This window comes from Cryptomeria japonica, chromosome 1, assembly GCF_030272615.1.
Source record: "Cryptomeria japonica chromosome 1, Sugi_1.0, whole genome shotgun sequence".
NCBI lineage: Eukaryota > Viridiplantae > Streptophyta > Pinopsida > Cupressales > Cupressaceae > Cryptomeria > Cryptomeria japonica.
The window spans coordinates 681,805,293-681,828,638 of NC_081405.1; the positions used below are offsets into that span (position 1 = coordinate 681,805,293).

General features: G+C 37.3%; 1 protein-coding gene across 4 annotated transcripts in view; it reads right to left on the reverse strand.

Moving 5' to 3' along the window:
- Positions 1–23,346, reverse strand: part of LOC131044844 (uncharacterized) — a 201,678-nt gene that overhangs the window by 112,189 nt on the left and 66,143 nt on the right. For all 4 annotated transcript variants that reach the window (XM_057978294.2, XM_057978293.2, XM_057978296.2 and 1 more), the window contains 2 exons: positions 6,813–6,873; positions 6,653–6,720 (listed from right to left, as the gene is read on the reverse strand). In XM_057978294.2, the coding sequence (XP_057834277.2) occupies positions 6,653–6,720; positions 6,813–6,873 (129 nt within the window). The remainder of the gene's footprint in view (positions 1–6,652; positions 6,721–6,812; positions 6,874–23,346) is intronic.

Below are 23,346 nucleotides of genomic sequence, written 5' to 3' on the forward strand. Positions count from 1 at the left end.
GAAGAGTATCAATCCATCATCAAGAATGATGTCTGGGATGTTGTGCCTAGACCTAAAGGTAAGTCTGTTGTTTCTTCCAAATGGTTGTTTAAAATTAAACATGTTGTTGATGGTAGTATAGAGAAATATAAAGCTAGATTTGTAGCTCATGGTTTTTCTCAAAAGGAAGGCATAGATTATGAAGAAACATTTGCTCCTATTGCTAGATATACTTCTATTAGAACTATTATAGCTATTGTTGCAGCCAAAGGTTGGAAATTACATCAAATGGATGTAAAGACTGCCTTCCTTAATGGTGTTATTGAGGAATAAGTCTATATTGAACAACCTGAAGGTTATGAGATTCATAATAGAGAGACTCATGTGTGCAGATTGAAGAAAGCTCTCTACAGCCTCAAGCAAGCTCCTAGAGCTTGGTATGAAAAAATTGGTAAGTACTTACTTAGTTTAGGGTTTTATGAGAATGATGTTGATCCTAACATTTACTTTAAAGTATTTAATGGTGAAATGCTATTTCTGGTTCTATATGTTGATGATTTATTTCTAACTGGTGAAGATAGTCTCATCATTAGGTGTAAGAACAAAATTAGCTACTGAATTTGAAATGAAGGATCTAGGTCTAATGCATTACCTTCTAGGGTTAGAAGTGTGCCAAATACCTAATGAAATTATTCTAAGTCAAGGTAAATATACTATTGATATATTGAAAAGATTTGGTATGATGGATTGTAAACCTATGTCTACTCCTATGGAAACTAACTTGAAGAAGTTGAGTATTTCTGCAACTAATTCTGATTTTGCAGATCCCTCAGAGTACAGGCAGTTGATTGGATCCTTGATGTATCTAGTCAACACTAGACCAGATATTTGCTATGCAGTGAGTGCACTTAGCCAATTCATGAACCAGCCAAAGCATGTTCACTTGGTGGCAGCCAAGCACATCCTGAGATACTTGCGTGAACAATTGGCTATGGGCTGAAGTATCCAATCAACACAACAATCAATTTGGAAGGCAACTCTGATTTTGATTGGGCTAGAAGTGTTACTGACAAGAAAAGCACTTCAGGAATCTGTTTCACCTTGGGTTCCGCTATGATCTCTTGGGCCAGTAGGAAACAGTCCTCAGTTGCATTAAGTACTGTAGAAGCTGAATACATTGCTTCAAGTGTGGCAACTAGAGAAGCAGTTTGGCTTCGCAAGCTTCTTGTTGGGTTGTTTGGACAACCTTGGGAACCCACTATTATTTATTGTGATAATCAGAGTTGTATTAAAATGTCTAATAATCTTGTGTTTCATGACAGGTCAAAACATGTGGAAACTCATTATCACTATATTCGTGATATGGCACAAAGAGGTGCCATTCAGCTGAAATATATCAGCACTGATGAACTGGTTTTTGATGTTCTCACCAAGCCTCTAGCTTGGGTGAAGTTTGAATACTTCAGAGAGAAGCTTGGAATGGTGGAGAACACAGCATTGATTGAGAGGAAGTCTCAATCTTAGTGCTGCAATTAAGTTTATGTCTTCCACCCTCTGCGGGCAATGCAAGGTGGAGTCACCCTCTGCGGGCAATGCAAGGTGACAGCGTGTCCTTCTCTAGGAGAAGGCTGAGGTGTAAGACCTCTTCCACCCTCTGCGGACAATGCAAGGTGGATCCATCCTCTGCGAGCAATGCAAGATGGACATCATGAAATGAGTTCATGATATTTATGTGTTTGTATTGCAAGTATACTCTATAGAGCTTATACATTCATCCTTGCGGGCAATGCAAGATGAAAGTCATGAATGGATCATGACATATGGCAGATATCCTCCCTAGCTAAGAGGGAGTGTTGAAAATGTTAGCTAGCTCGGATACCTATTTATCAAACTCTTAATGTTGTCAAATGACAATTAAATTTATATGTATTATCTCAATTAAGTTGTTATTGGGCTGGACCCAAATGTAACGTGGGAAGATGTAATGTCCCTAACTAGGTATTACCTGAATTTCGTCCTAAATTAGTAATTCCATAATATAGTTTATCATTTTTTCAGATTATGAGAGTGACTTAATCTATTCATTCAATAAACTTATGAATTGACGAATAAATACATGGATTAATAGCACATATATTACAAAGAATGATAAACATGTCTTTCTACCTATAACCAATCATAGTTTAGTTTGGTAGGAAAGCCTTGAGAGGGTGCTTGTAAACTGCTCAACCTAACTAAGCCCAAGAGCGCGCAGCGTCCCACTATGACAACTCACCTCTTGGCCCACAAGAGGCAGGAATGTCCCATTATGACAATTCCATCCCTTGGGGTGGCCTACTTAGCTTGGGAGAACCGGTAAACTACAATTCCCTAACATACTTCCTCCATTCATTCCTTTGATTGATTACGAGATAAGACACGCATATATAAATAATCTAAGAAAATATAATCAAGTATATATATATATCAAGCCAATATAAATCTTGCTAACATCATTATCATATATAAATCTATTACCCTTATTCTAATATATATATATATATTACCAATATATTTGGTAATTACCTACTATATAAATTATTAACACCACTTCTACCTATTGTGGTTGTAAAAGCAGACAGATCTGACATGCATCAGATCTAGTCTGCCATAGTAATAAAATTAAATATGACTGTCATCGTATTGCAGTCTATATTAATAGTATTATTAAATTCTGCATAATAACATTATCAGGCTTCATATATTAAGCATACGTATTAAGCACATCCCCTTGCATACCACCAAGAACAAGGATGTTACTGCCTGTAACTTAATAACAGTTATGTTTTGATCTGTTCGATAATATATATTGATCTTTTGTAGTTTTAAACTTAATCTGTTGTGATGAATGTCTCCCCCCCTTCCTAATGAGTATGTGATTCTTATTAAATATATATTTGAATGGTTGAATGGTCACACCCTTTTGTTCGGTGATGGATACAACCTTTCCTTGATCGCACCTTTCCCTTTAGACAAATCGTGCCTCTTGATTAATGTGTTGACTAACAATTAATATTTTTAACATTCACATCGCTCTTGTTAATTATCGAACTTAGTAATCGTTGTTCATTGATCATCATGAATATCATTTACTAAAGCATATTAACCGATTGTTGTGTATTGAGTGGCTTCAACCCGAGTGTTCTTTTTTTGACACAAACAAATTCCTAGTTTTCTTGTTTTCTTATCCTTTGTCAAACTTGTTAGCAGATCGCTGTCTTAAAATTCATGTATGGTTTATGTAATTGATGCAAAGGCAGAAGATCTGGTTTGCCACTATGTGTTTATTCCCAAATCTAAATCATTGTCTATTAATGTTTTATCATACATCATCTGACATTATTGTTGCCTTATAATTACTGTGTAAATAAGAATATTAATTTTATGTAATATTTAATAAATACTTAATGTTAATGTGAATGTGACTAATAATCTGTTTATTATGTTCATGAATCTGATTATATAATACTAAAATAATTGATGCATTAGCATATTAGATATAAATGATTATTATTTGACAATATGGGGATATTACAGAAGAAGTTAATTATGTTATTGGGTGGGCCCAAATGTAACGTGGAAGGGAAATTCAATGTCTATTGGGCTGGACCCAAATATCTAACATGGGAAATGTATAATTAATAATACAACATTAATTAATTATCATACAAGCCGACTTGAGGATGATTGGCGCCAAAAGGAAGATATATAAACCACTCCAAGATGAAGTCATTCAACACACAATCATCATCAAATGCGATCTGCTCTCCTAGCAGCGATCTCTTCTCATGTGAACTTGTATAAGGCGGTTATACAAAACCCTTCAAGGTTGAATGTGGCGGAGTTCTCCATAAGGTCTCTTGGGCGAATCTGATTTGGACATCTGCTGCTCCTCCTTATCACCTGCTGTTAGTGAAGGGCTGCATTCATCACTGATATCTTGAACAGCAATCTGAGATAAGTCATTGCCTTGTAAACTGTCTATATTTGAGATAATACATATCACATTTAAAGGCTGGGTTTTTCACCTCCAAGAGGGAGGTTTTCCCAGGGTATTGGTGTCTTGTGTCTTATGTTTTATTGCTGTTACTGTTTATTCACAGTCTGATTATAATCTAATTGGTTAAATTAACATCTGATTGCTTAAAATTAACACAAAAGAGGTACTAAGGTATATCAATAGTACAATGAATTATGGTTTAAAAAGAATGATCAATTCTTCTTGACATGATACACAAATGCAAATTAAGTAGGTTTTGTTGATGATGGGAAATCCACATCTTGATTTGTATTCTTCTTATGTTCAAGACCTGTTTCTTAGGGAAGTTAGAAGCAAGCTTAGTTTCCATTCTTCAACGGAAACAAAATATCATGCAACAAGTGCAACAATTTGGCTAAAACGCATACAAGGAGTAGGGGTGCCTCGAAAGCAACCCACAATCCTCTATTTTGACAATCAGAGTGTTCTCAAGCTTGTTTGCAATCCAGTGTTTCATGAATGGACCAAGCATATTGAAGTTGACTACCACTTCATACAAGAACATGTTCAACAAAATAATATTCAGCTCCAATTTTGCACTACTCAAAAGCAATGTGTTGACATCTTCACCAAGCCTTTTGGATGTGTGAAGTTTGATACTTTTCAAGATTCTCTCATTAGTACTTTAAAACAATGATGTAATAAGGGGGATTGTTGGAAGATGCTGTCATTCAAACCACGTAGATAGTTTGCTTATTTTGTTTTGATTTTTTATCATTGTTATTTTTTGTTTATGTAGGTTGTTTTCTATTTTTTTTTGTAATGTATTTCCAAGAGTTTGTTCCACGGAATTTGTTAAGAGGTTGAGGTTATTTATACCCAGCATCTAATAGTGAAATGGAAGGCATTTTCATTGGGATTGTATTTGCAATATTCTTTGATATAGTCTTCTTGGTCAATGATAGCATGAAGAATCTTATCTCTAATGCCAACATCAAGCAACTATTTTCACTAACCATGCTTCATTTGTAAGTGTAGCCCTACAGTTTAGGAAGGACTAATTCATGCAGAACCAAAGGTATAAATATCACTCGCCAAAGCCACTTCTCACATGTTGTTAATCCTTTTTGAGAGGAATTAGTTTGTGATCTAGTGTCAAGTATTTCTTGTGATGAAATCCTTAGGCAATCGTACATGCATCAAGGTGTGTACACAACTAATCCTTGAAGCATCTCCATATCAATGGGCGACAAGAGATATCAGATTGTTGAACGAATGGCACAAATGTCTCTAAATGGCAATCGGGACAATTGCTATTCAAAAAGGGGCAAATGATCTCTATGCTGCTGCATAGGCTTGCACATTCGCCTTGGTCACCTATGCAATAATATACAACCTTGTGCACAATTCCTAACATCATGCATCATTTACACAACATTAGGTACAATGTTGCACAAGTTTGCATAACTCCCTAAGTCATGTATAACCCTACAAGCACAAGAACCATGTCATTTAGTCCAAATGATACTCCTACACCTCTTGTGCAGCCCTTTGCATCATGTGCCATTCATGCAATGCCAAAGGTAATGCCATACAATTTCACAAGTAACTTTGTCTGAAGTCTATGCCACATATTCACCCATCCACACCACTTCTCTTAGGGAATACAATTCAAACATCAACGCGAAATCTTGCACATCATAGAACATTGCACACCGTTTTAGTTTCAATTTCTAGAATTATTTCATGACAAGGCACTTGTCACAATCACAAATTACTTAACCAAAAGCCCAAGCATTAGGAAATGAAGAGATGTGGGAGTTCAACTATCATAATCATTCAGTTCAATGACCATTTTGCCTCCTTGGCCTTGTAATTTATAAAATATCTATAAGATAGTTAACATAGAGATATAGATTAGAGGTATATGATAGATAGGATAAAATACACAACCGTACATCTCCCACCAGAATATGACACATACAAAATGTGCAAATTAATAAAATCCATGTTCCAATTATATATTCTTCTCTATCTAAACTCTTGTCTCTTTATTGCATCCACACACACAAATAACACATCTAGAGCATTGTCCCCTAGACCACCCAGGATCTAGATTATGGTGTCTCTTAAACTAACCAACCTTTACTTGCGGCATATAACCCCTCCAAGATATTAATAGTATAAAGTCTACAATCACTAGAACTACTGAAGTATTTTATGCTATTATGAGTCTGTAACTTTTATATAATATATCTCAATATCTTAACAAAGCCCTCCACCCATATCTGAAAAAATGGTCACAATTATCGAATAAGTACATGTAAATAACAGAAACTACTATTGAGTCAAATAAACTCACTATCAAATAAGTGCAACATTCATCTTCACTAAGCTTTGAAATTGTTCACTGCATGCAAACCTTAGAATGGAAATCCTGAAGACTTATAGACACACAGATAAATGACAGTTCCCTACTTATTAATGATTGAGAATGTTAAAAACAAGAAACAAACTATGACAAATCAGTTATTATTTCTCAAAGTATGAATATTCTATTAGGATTGTCTTATGCTAATGGAAATAGTATTAGGATCGACTGAGGGCACAAGCAGACACAAAAAAAAACACAGTAAAAATATAGCAGAGATCTACCCAGGAGCTGCAAGATGAATGATTGTGTCTGCAAAAATGAAAACAGCAATGCCCAAAGCAGCACTGGCCTGGCAAGCAGACAACATGGCAATCAGACGTGCCTCACTAAAATATAAATTTAAATCCTTTTCAAAAAAAAATAGCAGAAGATAGAACATACCAGAAATACAATTGCATTAATCTTCTCAATAAGTCGTTTCCCATCCATGGTGGAACGCTTACTGTTACAGTGCCATGTCGGTAAATTAGTATCTAATAATTGACTTCAGCTAAACTGTAAAAGAAAATTCCATGGGAATGACTACAGTGGCTATATCAAATTTGAGTCATTTTGAAACCAGTGGAACCAATAAAATGTGCTTAAGATTGTTTATTTATGTACTGCAATTTCAGCCTATGCATTGTCAGAACTCACACATTGTTTATATATTTAATGTAAGGCAGTTTACTAGAATTTATTTTTTTTGCATTGCAAATAGAAAAGCGTACAGAATATATTAGTGAGTTGAATAAGTGAGTTCTGTGAAAATATGAATGTAAACTATCCAAAGCACTCAATGAATATAATTGGTAATGAATGACAGAGAAACAAAATAGATAAATTCATGGTACATCATAAGATAATAATAATATTGATAGCAAAGATAAACCATAAACCGAGGCCAATCTACATTATTCTATGAACATTGCAAATGATAAGCACAAAACTGCTAGATTGCGTTCATTGTTAATTGATATTCAGAAATATTGCATGAGCTATTGTGTATCTGTGATCTGATTCCCCAGGTGAACTAGGGGGTGATCCTGACAATTAGCTAGTAATGCAACAAGATCATAGAATGATTAAGGAAGACAAACATGTGAACCAATATCCACTTGGATGTGGAAGGCTAATGGCAGGTATTCCACTTTCATTTAAGAATGAACAAGATGAATTTAGAGAGAGGGAAGATATGGATCTGTTATGCCTCTTCTACTTTACAGAATGTACAAAGTCGGTCTTTATACACATAGAATATCAACTAGGCTCCAGATATATGCTTACAAGGGCCATGTTTATGGAGCGCTACGTATGTAGACATGATGATGATATGTGTCAAACTTGTATGGTGTTAGTTGTATTCCAGGAACATGTGGTGCAAACAACACCATATATCAATTGTGTATAGTGCTAGCTGTATAATTGTGTTCTATGACATAGAGGCTGCTAGGTGGCACACACATACAGAAGCATATTACTACATTCCACAGTATTTCAGGGATAGAGACGAGGGACGGTAGTATACAAACTTTTAAATATATAAATATATATATATATATATATGAATTTTTCAAAATATATAAATATATATATATATATATATGAATTTTTCAAAATATATTAATATATTATAGAGGGAGAGAGGGAAAGAGAGAGAGATATGTCAATATACGAAAACAACAAAATCAAAATGTAAATAAATCATGCAAGCAGTAGTATAACAGCATAATAAATTTCAATAAAGCATTATAACAGCAGTCTCAAACATCAAAAAACCATGGTCTATCAATATCCAAAAGTCTAAAACATGTATCTAGAAGTCTCAAACATCAAAATACAATAGTTTATGAAACTAAGCAAAATTCAGGCTATCAATATCCAAAGACTCGGAACCACTTGTGTCACTATCACCCTCTAGCAAAAGTGAATCATCCAATGGAAGCCCAACTAATCCTGGTGGCACCTCCTCCTCATCAATCTACCTAACATCTTCAGGATCAGCATCCCATAGCGCTGCTAGAATCTGTCGATAATCGGTATTCTATCAGTCCTAAATCTCAAGGCACTATGAACTGCAACTAGTTTTCCAACTTGTTTTGAAGTAAGCATGTTTCTCTTAATGGAGTGGATGAAGCCATAGGTGGACCAATTCCTCTCTGCAACAGAGGAACTAACAACTTGGTAGAGCAAACAAATAGAATTTTTTTTCAATTCTGGTGAAATTTCCACCATCCAATGGGTTTTTGTTGTGCAATGGTGGCCCTATCCATCCTAGCCTCTAGTTTTCTGAATGTAGGACCCTGAAGATCAGCAAACTTAAGCGACTTCCCTCGAAGAAGGGTTGCCTGGTCATTGCTATACATTTTACCAAGGATTGTTGTGAGCCCCTCTATCACTTCTTCATCCTCGAAAGGAAGCACTTGGGCAGCTCTAGGTGCATACAACTTCAGATTAACAACATAGGCAAGCACATGAAGAGGGGTGTTCATTGTGTTCCACCTTTTTGTGACAATAGGCCTAATATACTCCTCATAGAATTGCAATTCAGGATCCTTTTGACAAACTACTTGCTTCATTTTATCAAGCATGCTATCAAAAGTCTAATAGATCTCTCCCAGGCTAGGAGAGTCTATATTTGCATACCAAATTACCCCCACAACAGGTGATATGATAGAGCAAATATACCTGCAATCAACATTTAAAAATTAAAACTTCTAAAATACAAAGTGTAACAAATTCAAAAAAAAAAACATTGAGATTTCTTACTTGGTATTGGCTCACCAAGACTCATCAAGTATTCTTTCTCTCACTACCTTCCCTTCATCTATCTTTGATTGAGGCCACCTTTTCCAGTCTGGACAAACAACCATGGATCGTAGAGCATCCTGAACCTCCAACATCCTCTCCAACAAAATAAAATAGCTAGCATATCTAGTCTCAACTGGTTTGAGGAATTCTTTCTTTGAATAAAACCAAAACAGTGCAAGTGAAGTGTTCTAGTTGATACAAACATTTGAATATCTCTAGCCTTTTCCACTACTACCTTCACCCAATCTATTTTGCCAATGTCTTTCAAAGCATTATTCAGAGCATGTACACAACATGGAGGCCAGAAAATATGTTTGTAAGCACTCTCAATCATCAAACCAGCTGGCTTACAAACGCGAGCTGAATCTGTCGCAACTTGCACAACATTAGAAGGCTCAACCTCTTTTATCGTCTCCTTCAAAATGCCAAACTGGAAACAACATCCTTAAATTTTCCAAAACAATCAATAGCTTGAAGAAAGTATAAATAGTAGGCCATGTAACAATAACATTAATGAGTGGCCTATGTCAAATATCAACCCACCCATCATCAAACCAGCTAGCTTACAAACGCGAGATGAATCTATCGCAACTTGAACAACATTAGAAGGCTCAACCTCTTTTATGGTCTCCTTCAAAATGCCAAACTGGAAACAACATTCTTAAGTTTTCCAAAACAATCAATAGCTTGAAGAAAGTATAAACAGTAGGGCATGTAACAATAACATTAATGAGTGGCCTATGTCAAATATCAATCCACCCATCCATGACAATGGAACAGCCAGTCCTAATCCATATTTGCATCATCTCCATCTTCATCATGGTATCTTTTGAATATTTTATGTCAGGGAGGGAGGTACGCAAAATATGTTCTCCAAGGGGGGGCATAAGAGGGTCCAATTGTCAATATATCTCTCACCATAGTTTTGAAATAAGCTGACCTTGCTAAATGAAATGGAAGGGCATACGCATAAAAGAATTTGGCCACTACATCATCAGCTTGCTCATGTTTTTGCACGTTCATTACCATCACTTAAGTTTTCTCACCTGCTCTCCTCTTCCCTCCATCACCACTCTCTCCAACTTATACATTGGAAGAGGCATGCAAATCAATGGATTGTTGTTTCTTATTGTGAGTTGTAATGATCTTGTCCCCACTTACTCCAACCAACTTTGCCATTTCAATCTGTTGTTCAAATGTTATTGCATCACAAACAACACATTTTCCACTCTCACCCACTAGATGGCCTATAACTCTAGTATAGCTTTCATGGTAATGAGTGTTGCAAACATGAAAAAGCCACTTCTTGCTGCCCCCTATATTTTTGCCCATGTTGGTGGTCACATTTGTGGGAAATTGAAGCAATGGTTTCTTGGGGTTGAAAGGGCCTTCTGCAAACTTTTCAAGAGAGGGTGTAGGGTATGCAAAACAGTCTTGTGCAATAGAACCCGAGGTTGGATTTTCATAAGAAGAAAGGTCTATTGACATTGTGTTCACTTCAAGTTCATTTTCACTTTCACTACCCTCATGACTATCACTGTTGTTGCTGCTCATTTTGTATGTTTTTGTTTATAGTTGAAAGTCTGAAACAAAATGAATGAAAATGTTTCCAATCTACAAACTCACTAGCAAGATAAAAACTTAGAAAACTATAGAAAATATTAAAATCCCTTGGCTGTGGCTTAAAAATTGAAGCTGGGAACTTGTTTCAGACTTGAAGCGAAACAAAAATCAGTCCAATCTCTCCTCTAGATCATGCCAATCTCTTCTCCAACAAGCAAACTCTCATAGCAAGGAGCAAAACCTAAGAAAATGAAAGAGAAATATGATGGTTGGGTTAATGATTTCTTTTGGTTTTAAGTCTTTTGGCATTTTAGGGTTCAATTTGTGGTTTCAATCTCATTATGGGAATCCCATGTCACTAACCATGCAAAAAAATAAATTAAAAAAGTGCTTTTTAATTGTTTTTTGCGCCTGGAAGCGTTCCCAGGTGCGAGGGACAGCTCGCCATCCTCGGAACAATGAGGGATGTCTCTGATGTTCCCTAGTCGTCCCGGAGACAGCAAGACGTCCCCAAACGCCAGGGGATGTTTCTGGGCATTTTAGCGGATTTTTGTAGGTTCAAGTACAGCAAGTTAACCTCTTCTTGATGTTCTACCATCCTAGAAATAGGTAGGGGACGGGGATAGAAGGCTTTGGGACAAGGAACACGTCCCCATGTTTCACAAGCATATTATGTGGATGAGAGTGCCCCACATGTTGCACACATATGATCTAACTAGAAATCAGCATAATGCAACCATGTGTAGGGCCACAATATGCATGAGATTAGTAATGTACGATGGCATGTGAAAACTATACACAAATACATGAGGACAATGTTGCACATTGATGTGTGAGTATTGTGTTGAGCAAGTTGGATAAAACTAAGTGCATAGATGATACAATTTAAGAGGACATGCAAAGTTGCACTCAAATCATCTGTCCCCCTAGAGGAGTTATAGTCCCCATTGTGTTGGCAGTACGATGAGGAAAACAAGTGTCACGGTGAGAACAAGTGGTAGTGGTATTAATGATGACTCTTGTGGTTGGATGTGAATGCATCAGATTCAGTTTTTCAGAATTGTTGGCAGTTGTAGGTCCCTATAGAGTGGGTAAATATGGCTTAAGGAGTTCCATATCGAATACTGGGTGTAAACCAAAGTATTGTTCAAAGTCAATGATGAAGACATTCTCACCAACTGTGTAGAGAAGGTGAAAGGACCATGGCACAAAGGCTTAATCTTTAGGTGTGGCCCCTTGAAGTATCTATTTTGTTGATGCAACTACACTTTGTCACCCACCTAAAAAGTTTTAGGTGTGTTGAGTGTTGTGGCAATCTTTGTTTTTTTATTGTTAGCATGATATCTATTGAACCTAGTGGGGCATATCTTGGATGTGTTGCAGAAACTTTTGTGCCTTGTCAACTTCCCATTCCTATGCTCATGTCTCCATTGCGGAAGGTGTGGAATAGAAAATGTCAAAGGTACCATAGGTTCCCAAGACATGTTTGAAAAGGACTATGCCTCGTAGCTTGTGAAATGCTATGTTGTAGGATTATTACAAGTGTGTGGATGGGAACTATTGTAGATGTGTTGGTTAATAGATTGGTCTTTATTAATTTGATTTTCAATTGACTCTCTAACCACGAAAAAGACCAAAGAGCTAAGCAACAGTTGGGCAAACTAACAAGAACTTGGCAAGTAGTTTCCCACTGAATTTTAACGAAGGTACAACTCCCTTATCAAATCTACTTGAATAATTTGAAAATAAACTTAAAATATAGGGGTATACTTTTAACCAAAAAGTAGGAAAGGTACTAACACCTGCTCATCATCATGACACAGACGCGAACAGCAAAGACTACAATAGAAAAGGGGCAAGAAAACTTATTTAAATCAAATAAACACCCACATATAGAAAATGGCTCATCAAATGTAGCATTAACACAAAAATTTAATCACTCCATTCAGCTGAGTTTCACAAAACTTTAGATCAAACCAACTTCTGAGAATATAGGATAACCCATGAGAATATGGACACTGCACAAAATAACTATATTCTTTGATTATGAAAGCAAAGTTTTAGAATAGCACAGATTCATAAAACCAGATGCACAAAGGCACTGCAACTCAGAAATTAATGTTCAAAAAATACAAAAGAAAATGACCAACAGAAATCTGATCGTGTCTCACTCATGCCTCAAAGGACAAGGGGGATCAAAATTTGGGATCCTTTGAAAGTCCACTACATGCATATTTAAAGATTACAAAACATAACTGTCCATGAATTCTTGAAAAATGGTTCGTTTAACTTCCACAATCGATTCCACTTCCACCAAAGCTTCGCAGCAAACTAAATAAAACAAATTGATAAAAGGGGAGAACAAAGATGACAAAATGTCCTGAACTGAATGCCTTAAGAGATTGCCTGATGGTGCCACTTGTTGTTGAGTCTTTCTGTCTCTACAACCTTGTAACGCCTTTAAGACACATGGGATTTTGATGGCTCAGGGAATAATTACACTGCTAGTTCTCATTGGCCACTGAGCCCTTATCTTCTTGATGGTTTCACTATTGGCTAAGAATGTCTTGTAATGATTGACACGCCAAACCAGTGAAGCGTTAATTATTGCCAACTCTTCATGCTTTACCTCATCAAATGTTTTAGGATCAAACAGGTCATTTACATTCTGAACAAACTTGGCCTTAAGTTCCTTTGCTTGAGTTGTCTTTCTTCTTAAGGTGACACCTGATGTCTTCAAATTCTTGCATGATTTGGGTCGCGATATCATTAGCTTTTGTCAACAACTTATTTTTTTCTTTGATGTTTTGCTGCAAAAAATTGCATTTCCATTTTAAACTGTCTATCCAACTTTCACATAGGATAGAGGTAACATCTAGAATTATACCTTCTTTAACAACTGTGTCTAATCCAATGTCTACAATTTCCTGTTAATGTTTTGTAGCTTCGGTCAGATAATTCTAATCAATGAAATCAAATGCTTAATTGGCATATCGGCCTTAAGCATTTGATATCTATCCTCTACAAGTATTAATCCATTATTTGCATTATGTATTTAATAAGATTCTTGCTTAGATATTAATCTTGAAATATGATTATGAATTAATCATATGTATATATTTAATAATGTATAACTATACATTATTAAATATACACATATAATTAATTTGATTATATCAAATAACATTTAATCATATGCTTATCAATATTTACTATCGATCAGATTATGTGCATTTAGCAAATCATATTAACAATGTAACAAATGCAAATTGGTTACCAATAATTATCGACTGCATTACATTACGTATCAGTGTGTTCTTGCACGGCCGCAGAGACATGTCTCCGCAGAGACATGTCTCTACGTGGACATGATCCATGTAGAGGCATGTCTCTCTCCTTATATAAGGAGGGAGACAATCGTATTGTGGACGTACAGAATAATTACAGTGCAGAAACAATATCGACTGCCTCCCAGAATATTGCAGGCCATTTGCTGTTGGAAATTTAATATATTAATTGATTCTATTTTCATGTAAAATTGCAATAAGATTAATATCAGTTTTAATTGATCATTGTACAGCAGTTCATGTTAAATTAATTGATATACAAAGGAATCCTTATATTGATATAAGAAGTGGAAATTGCATTAATAAGATTTAAAAGATCCTATATTCAAATCTGATATAAACATTAACATTTCCTGCATCCCTTTAATGGCTTGTCAATGTGTGGTTTCTTCTAGTTTTGAATTACTTATCTCTGTGGTCACACCATTCCTAGCAAGTACCACTTCATCATAAGATCTAATTAAATTCTCAATAAATGAGGGTACTCGATCCTTTAACTTATCAATCCATTTTTTGGTAATCCAGCCCAGGTGACTATCAACTTGCAACTTGGATATCATCTCCTTATTTACATCGGATTTAGGATCAAATACACCTGTTGTATCACTAGGCTCCTGTAAAGATACATCAAGCAGAGATCTTAAACAATCAAACAATGAATCTACAAGACCTTTTAGTCCTTTACTTAATTTTTCTTTCTCCACCCCCTCCATTACATCAAGCTACAAGACCTTGTATCACTAGGCTCCTGTAAAGATACATCAAGCAGAGATCTTAAACAATCAAACAATGAATCTACAAGACCTTTTAGTCCTTTACTTAATTTTTCTTTCTCCACCCCCTCCATTACCCCAGTAGCTATAATTTGAAAGTTATGCAAATCTGCATCCACACTTGGAGGTTCCATATCAATTCGAGCAATGTTAAAGTCATTTGTAGTAGCCTAACTCGGGTCTTTTTGTACATTGGGTTGCGCAACTTCCAGGAACAAATGATTTAAGTCCTCATCCTCGACAAGCCATCCAATAATTTTGAGCTTTTTTCTTTTGGGCGTGGGGGTAGACTACAAGATTTGAGAGATAGGGTCTTTGGCTTGCTCCCTAATGGATTCTCTCTTTCTCTTACTTGAAAGTGAAACATCAAGCTATGAGGGAGAGGCTAGGGTTTTAGAAGCACTTTGCATAGTATCTGGAGTTAAGAAGAGGGTTCTTTGAATGAGAGGCATCCTATCAATATTGTGCAAGTTGAAAGGAAAGGGAATTTTAGGCCTACCTCGACTAGGATTCCCTGTATCAAGGACTTCCATTACAACATCTTGCTCAATATCATCCGATGTATTCTTATCTTTATCTCCTTGATCGGCATGCTCTGGTGTCTTCTCTTTTCTCTGTTCTTCTTCATTAACACCCTTCCTCTTTTCTCCTTTGGGGTCCTATCCTTTTTAGGAGGCTTTTCACTACCTCCATCCCCTCTCGTTATAGAGGATGTTACCTGAGTAGTAGGCGTTGAAGAAGTGCCAATAGTACCTGAGCCGCCCGAAGTAGTTCTCTTCTCTCTCAATGAAGTGGCCTTTGAGGCTTCTCCCATTTTCTTAGCTACCCACATCATTGTTTTCTTCACTACTGCCTTTGTTGTGTTGTCAATATCACTTTCCTTTGGCTAGTTCCAATCTATAGGTTCTAGAGGCTATCCTTGTATGTTCAAAGCGTGTGTAGGGTATATCAAGTCTAACCCATCATCCACTACACCGATTACCTGCCAACCCAATTGGTAGTCTATTATCTACTTTAAGGTCATCCTTGACCATTCTCTTTTCCTTTCTTCCAAATCATTGTCACAATCCCCCCAATAATCTTTCGACTGAGGCACATGATCATATGTTGGGCCTAGTTGTATTTTTTTCTGAACAAAACCCTTGCTATTGAACTGTAACCTGATAACCTCATATTCATCTAATGTATATTTCTCGAAACCCTTTACACAATAAATGGGGAGCTAAATTCCTATCTTCCTTTTCTTAGCACCTCCCTTATTGACCTAAAAAAATTGCCTACACAATTCAATAAGGACCCATTTATCTTCCACATACCTTGGCAATTTGAATGGGAGGTCGTCGAAGCCTCCCACCCTGATATAAGTGAAGGTAGGTAATTTGATGAAAATGCTCCTGCATTGGTTGACCAATTGAGCAGCTTCGACAGATATCCTCACTTCAGGGTGTCCCTACAGTTCCCTTACCAAGCCCATGGTGAGCACATTATTCACCCTCTGGAAATTGGCATAACTTCGTTCCAATTACAACTCCATGTAGAAACCATATACTTGGATGTCGTCTTTGAATTCTTCTACATAGGTAAGTCCAGGCCATTGTTTGGTGCAAGCTAGGGCATAAAGCAAATACGACATGTAGAAAAATTGATTGAAGCAGAGAGAAGTAATCATACTATGTAGCCTATCGCTGATCAATGAAGCCCAATCCAGATACTCCTTTCCTGCACAGATGACTTGGATGAAAAAGAACATCCCCTCATTAAGATTCTAAGCATCTTCATCTCCATGTACCCGATGTAACAAGACTATGATGTCAGCAATTTCTCCTTTGAGGTGGGTTCTATGTATGGTCTTGGGAAAGTTTGATTGGATTGCTCATGGTGGCGAGAACTGTAATGTCCCCACTCCCCTAGTAGATAACTCAGGTTTGGAGATTCACTTGTTAGCCATCTCTGCAAGTGAATTCAGTGGATAGGAAATGACAGTGGTGACACATGGGGGTCTATACTTGGCAATTGGCGCTAGGAAGTGTTATTATTTGATGTTATAATGTTATTATAATATAAAGTCACTTTTTCTAAAAAATAGACGAAATTAATTAAAGTGACTTTATAAGAAAAAGTGCAAGGTTGAATTATAATTATTAAAATGACCCGATGGCACATTTTCCTAAGTGTTGAATGTTTTAAAAAGGTGTGGCCAAGTCAATGAATAAAAGGACCCTCAAGATTGATAAATTTGGTGATCAGATTTATAATTTCAAAATTATCTGATAGTTGTCTAGAATAACCTCTCAAAGAAGAATCGACTTGGTTTAAACCCTAGGTTCAATATGCTTTATTAATGCTGATCTGTTGAATAGATAGATCACGTCAGTGATAGAGAGTATGCAAAACAAGGAGTTCGATCTGCTAATAATACCGTATGAATTTTATATACTGGAAGAGGACTATCTTTTCTTATTCTACTGATCAATCTTCATATGGAGGCAGAGATTGATATTAAATACCTAACATGATGCCTGTGCTAAACAACACATCTCTTATCCAATCATCAAGTCTCTCCTCCTAGAAGCAAGTATGTATTAATGCGACAAACTATAGAAATGTTAATACATTTAAACAAAGAATCGATTCATGCATTAATCGATTTACATATTAATAATTATTAATACCATTTTTATCATAACTAAATATTAATTAATTGGTTAACTAAGTTGTCTAATTCCGATTAAACAACTTAGTTGACTCAGTCAGATTGGAAGATTGCTTACCGACGCTAATCTTCAACAAAGATAGGCAATTTGGCGAGAAGCTATTATATTTATTTAATTTCATTAAATCAAAAAGGAGAACCCTAAAAAGTTCAATTAGGGTTAGGGAGGTAATAAAGTGAGATGGGCAGATTCATTTTGGCATCTTGGAAAACATTTTTACAATCAACTTTTGGAATTTGAGCTCTGCAACTCAACTCAGCAGCTTTGCAACTTTGAGGAACGAAAACTCCTTGAAGAGAAGGTGAAATTGAATGATACCCCAATTCACAGGATGGAGGAATTCACCCAGAATTCCTGATTGGACTTCAATTCAGATTTATTACAAAAAATACAAGGAATTTATATGCAGATTGGAGAGGGTTTCAGACTGAAGGGCAGATAATTCATTACCTATGGCAGTAGTACAACCTCCAAATGCAACCATACTGTTTGGTGACCTTCCAGAATGCTAGATACCATCGATCCAGCCATTAGAGGGTTTAATTCTCCTAAATATCTCATGGTCAGCGTTGCACATCAGCAACTCAGTGATTTTTAGTGGTTATAGGAATAAATTACACCTCTAGTTATTGTTTTGATCAATAGATTGAATAATTCCAGAGCGTGGAAATTAGTGGAATTCAGATATTTGTTTTTGGTAATTTTCCTAGTGTCAAATAAAACCATTTGGGCCCATTTACAGCAGCTGGAAGCCCTTAGATTGTTTCATTCTTCTATTCTTTAATAAAATGCTCTACAGGATGGGCGTTGGACTCTTGGTATACTACTTGTCGTCTTGAATAATTAGAATTCTTAATTCTGGAAGTATTTACATTGTTGTTCATTAAAAATCAGAACTCTGGTTTATTTATTTGTCAATTATATTCCTTCATTTTGTGGTTCGAAGTGTTATTTCCTTGGCAATTCTGTCACACTTAAACTCTAAGCAAGTATTGACATCAAAACATAAGCATAAAACCTCAAAGAAACCATTCTAAAACTCAATCAGCAGCAACCAAACTCAGAAAAAAATTCAGTATACAAACGGCAAGGATCTTTCGGTGGTATTAGAGTATGATCCTACCAACCTGAGGGTTTCTTGTTAATTCTATGTATCCTGGAAGAACTGGACCATATAAGTTTTACACTCGCGAGAGAGTACTTGGGCATTTAAATTTTGATACAGGTTCTCCAGTTGGTACAATAATGGGTGATGTTCATGATGGTAATAGGAATCCCCAACTGGAGGAGAGACAGAACCACCCTGATCCTGCTGAGTTACTGAAAACCCTAGCTAATTCTCAGTTGAGGATTGTCCAGACACTTTACAGACTATAGGATACTCTGGATAAAATGGATTTGAACCATCACAAAGATAGACGTGACAGGCATAGCAGGTCAGTTTCAGCTAAAGGGAGCCATGGCAGCAGTAGGGCTCCTTCATCATTGGGCAGTGCATCTATTTCACCAACGCGTGGCAAGGCTCACACTTGGACAGCTGACAGGCCTATGCACCCACATTTCATTCCTAGAGATGAGCCACCACCACCAGTTGACCCATAGGAGGGTGTTGCATTTCAGGATATGGTTATGGTAGCCAATGATGAGTGGGCTTGTCTCCCAGGGCATGTTAGAGATGCTTTTCCCTTACACCGGTACTGTATGCAGCGCAGAGAAAATATGAGAAACCCTAATGATATATGGCCCAAACAGCAATAGAACAATGATCTTAAGCGGGCTTCCAGTAGTAAGATTACCCTATCTCCCTTCGATGGCAATGGGAAGATTAGTACACGTGCTTGGGTGCACAAATTGGATATCAACCTGTCCCTTAAGACGATGTCGAAGGATGAGGCCATACAGTTTGCAGTGCTACAATTGGAGGGTGTGGCGTATAATTGGTGGCATCATGGTTTAGTCACCCAGAACCATGGTCTTATACACTTCTACACTGAGTTCACTGAGTGGCTGATTGCTAGATTTGACAAGAAGGATGTAGAGTTGTATTACCGAGACCATGCAATATTGAGACAGACCGGGCATGTTGAAACTTACATCAATGAGTTTCAATGTATTGTTGTGATGGTTCCTGAGATGTCGGATAGACGAGTGGTAATGTTATTCATAGAATGGCTACATGATAGGTTGTGGGGACTGGTCAATGCTCTTAAGCCTAAGATCCTTCATGAGGCTATACAAACTACCCTGGAACTAGAGACTACACCACCACCCCCTTCTTATCAGTAAGATAAGAAGTTCTCCAGAGACTCTAAGCCTTTTCAGAGATCATCTACACAGCACAAGAGTGCACCACCTCCTCCTAGGATGGATCAAGAGACTTGTAATGAGTTGAGGAAGAAGTTGTGTTTCACATGTAAGGAGCCTTGGGAGCCAAGTCACAAATACCTTGGAAAGGCAAAGCACACCTCATTGAGGTCTACTATGATGTGGATGATGAGCAAGTACAGGATACAGTTTCTGAGGGCAGCCACGATGACGATGAGCATGAGGTTCCATAGGAAGAGTTTGCACAAGATGAGACTTTGGGTACATCCAAAGTCACTATTGCTACTCTCTCAGGAGTCCCTAGGATCCACTCCTTTCGGCTCAAGGGAATGATTAAAGGGCAATGCTTGACTTGCTTGGTGATAGTGGCGTGACACACGATTTCATTGACGAGGGACTGGTTGCCAGGCATGGACTACAAGCTGAGGACTTCACTGGTTTTATTGTGACAGTGGCTGATGGGTTTGCTATGAGGTGTACCAGGAGGGTCCCACAACTCAGTATACAAAAGGGTGACTATACTTTGACTGATGACTTCTATGTTGGTCTCGGAGAGATTGATGCAATGCTTGGTATCTAGCGGCTTCAGGACATCGAGTTTGTCAAGGGGAAGAAAAATGTTGTTGCCGATGCACTTTCTAGGAGGCCTTCAGTTGCTGCCTTATGTTCCATGAGTGAGATTTCAGCTGATTGGAAGTCTCAACTTTTAGTTGAGTATTCCAAAAATCAGTTTCAATGCGAGATTATGGATGGATAGATCCAGGATGACAGGTACATTGTGATTGATGATGTGATATACTACAAGAATAGAATCTATTTAGTTCCTGGATCGAAACTGAAGGAAATGATTCTAAATGCCATCCATGACACACCACTAGCAGGACATCCGGGGTACTTCAGGACATACAAGTAGGTTCGTGAGAGATTCTCATGGAAGGGTATCAAGGATGATGTCCTATGCTATGTTCGTGAGTGTGTGACTTGTCAGCAGAACAAGTCAGAGCATACTTTCCTTGCTAGACTTTTGTTGCCATTGCCCATTCTAGAGCAGAAGTGGGAGGGTGTTTTTATGGACTTTATCACTAATCTTCCGAGGGTACAAGGGAAGGACTGCATCTACATAGTTGTCGACAAATTGAAAAAATTTGCACATTTCTTCACTATTGCAGCCAACTACACAGGCTCACAGGTGGCGGAGTTATTCTTCTGTGAGGTGTTTAGACTTCATGGGCTTCCCCAAACTATTGTCAATGATAGGGATAGCCGATTTATGAGTATATTTTGGCGGGAGTTATTCCGTCTTGCAAGTACAGAGTTGACCCCTAGTACCAGCTACCACCCACAAACAAATGGACAAACAGAGATAGTCAATAAATGGGTAGAGGGGTATCTGCGTAACTATGTTTTAGGTCAGCAGAAAGCATGGGTGCATTGGTTGTATTTGGGAGAGTATTGTTATAATACTACGCACCACATGTCTATTGGTATGACTCCCTTCCGAGCCCTATATGGTTATGATGCTTTATCATTTGTTGATTTGGCACTAGGTGACAGCAGAGCACCTAGAGCTCGAGATTTGTTATATGACAGTCAGGATATCCTTAAGGTACTTAAGGATAACATTCAGCATGCACAGAACCAGCAGAAGATGTATGCAAATCGACACCGTGTTGACAGAACTTTTGAGGTTGGTTATATGGTGTTTTTGCATCTGCAGCCTTACAAGCAGAGTACGCTCAACAGAAGTGGGGCAGAGATACTCAAGCCTCGATTTAATGGCCCATATAGATTTCTAAGGAGGATTGGAGAAGTAGCATACGAGCTTGAGTTACCTTCTGAGAGCAAGATACACAATGTCTTTCACGTGTCTTGTTTGAAGAAGGCTTTGGGATAGAATGTGATTCCATCACCTAATTTGCCTCCATTAGATGAGGAGGGTTGATTTACTCTGATTCCTGCAGAAGTTGTTGACATGAGGGAGAGGAGGTTGAGGAGCAAAGTGATCAAGGAATATCTGGTACATTGGAAGGACTTGCCTATAGAGGATGCCACATGGGAAGGAGAGGTTATACTTCAACATCCAACTTTGTAGTTGTTTGAGGGCAAGCAATTCTGGGAAGGGAGGACTGTAATGTCCCCACTCCCCTAGTAGATCACTCAGGTTTGGAGATTCGCCTATAAGCCATCTCCGCGAGTGAATTCAGTGGATAGGAGATGACAGTGGTGACACATGGGGGTCTATACTTGGCAATTGGCACTAGGAACTGTTATTATTTGATGTTATAATGTCATTATAATATAAAGTCACTTTTTCTAAAAATAGACGAAATTAATTAAAGTGGCTTTATAAGAAAAAGTGCAAGGTTGAATTACAATTATTAAAAAGACCCCATGGCACATTTTCCTAGGCATTGAGTGTTTTAAAAAATTGGGGCCAAGTCAATGAATAAAAGGACCCTTAAGTTAGGCGATTTGGCAAGAAGCTATTATATTTAATTAATTTCAATAAATCAAATAAGGATAACCCTAAAAAGTTCGATTAGGGTTAGGGAGGTAATAAAGTGAGATGAGGAGATTCATTTTGGCATCATGGAAATCATTTTTACAATCAACTTTTGGAATTTGAGCTCTGCAACTCAATTCAGTAGCTTTGCAACTTTGAGAAACGAAAACTCCTTGAAGAGAAGGTGAAATTGGACAAAACCCCAATTCACGGGATGGAGAAATTCACCCAGAATTCCTAATTGGACTTCATTTCAGATTTATTACAGCAATTACAGGGAATTTGTATGCAGATTGGAGAGGGTTTCAGACTGAAGGTCAGATAATTCATTTCCTATGGCAGCCGTACAACCTCCAGATGCAGCCGTACTGTTTGGTGACCTTCTAGAATGCTAGATACCATCAATCCAGCCATTAGAGGGTTTAATTCTCCTAAATATCTCATGGTCAGCGTTGCACATCAGCAACTCAGCGATTTTTAGTGGTTACAAGAATAAATTACACCTCCAGTTTTTGTTTTGATCAGTAGATTGAATAATTCCTCCTGGGAGCCAGGTGTGGAAATTAGTGGAATTCAGATATTTGTTTTTGGTAATTTTCCTAGTGTCACATAAAACCATTTGGACCCATTTGCAACAGCTGGAAGCCCTTAGATTGTTTCATTCTTCTATTCATCAATAAAATGCTCTCCAGGATGGGCATTCGGCTCATGGTATGCTACTTCTCCTAAATAATTAGAATTCTTAATTCTAGAAGTATTTACATTGCTGTTCATTAAAAAACAGAACTCTGATTTATTTATCAGTCAATTATATTCCTTCATTTTGTGGTTCAAAGTGTTATTTCCTTGGCAATTTTGTAACACATAAACTCTAAGCAAGTATTGACATCAAAACATAAG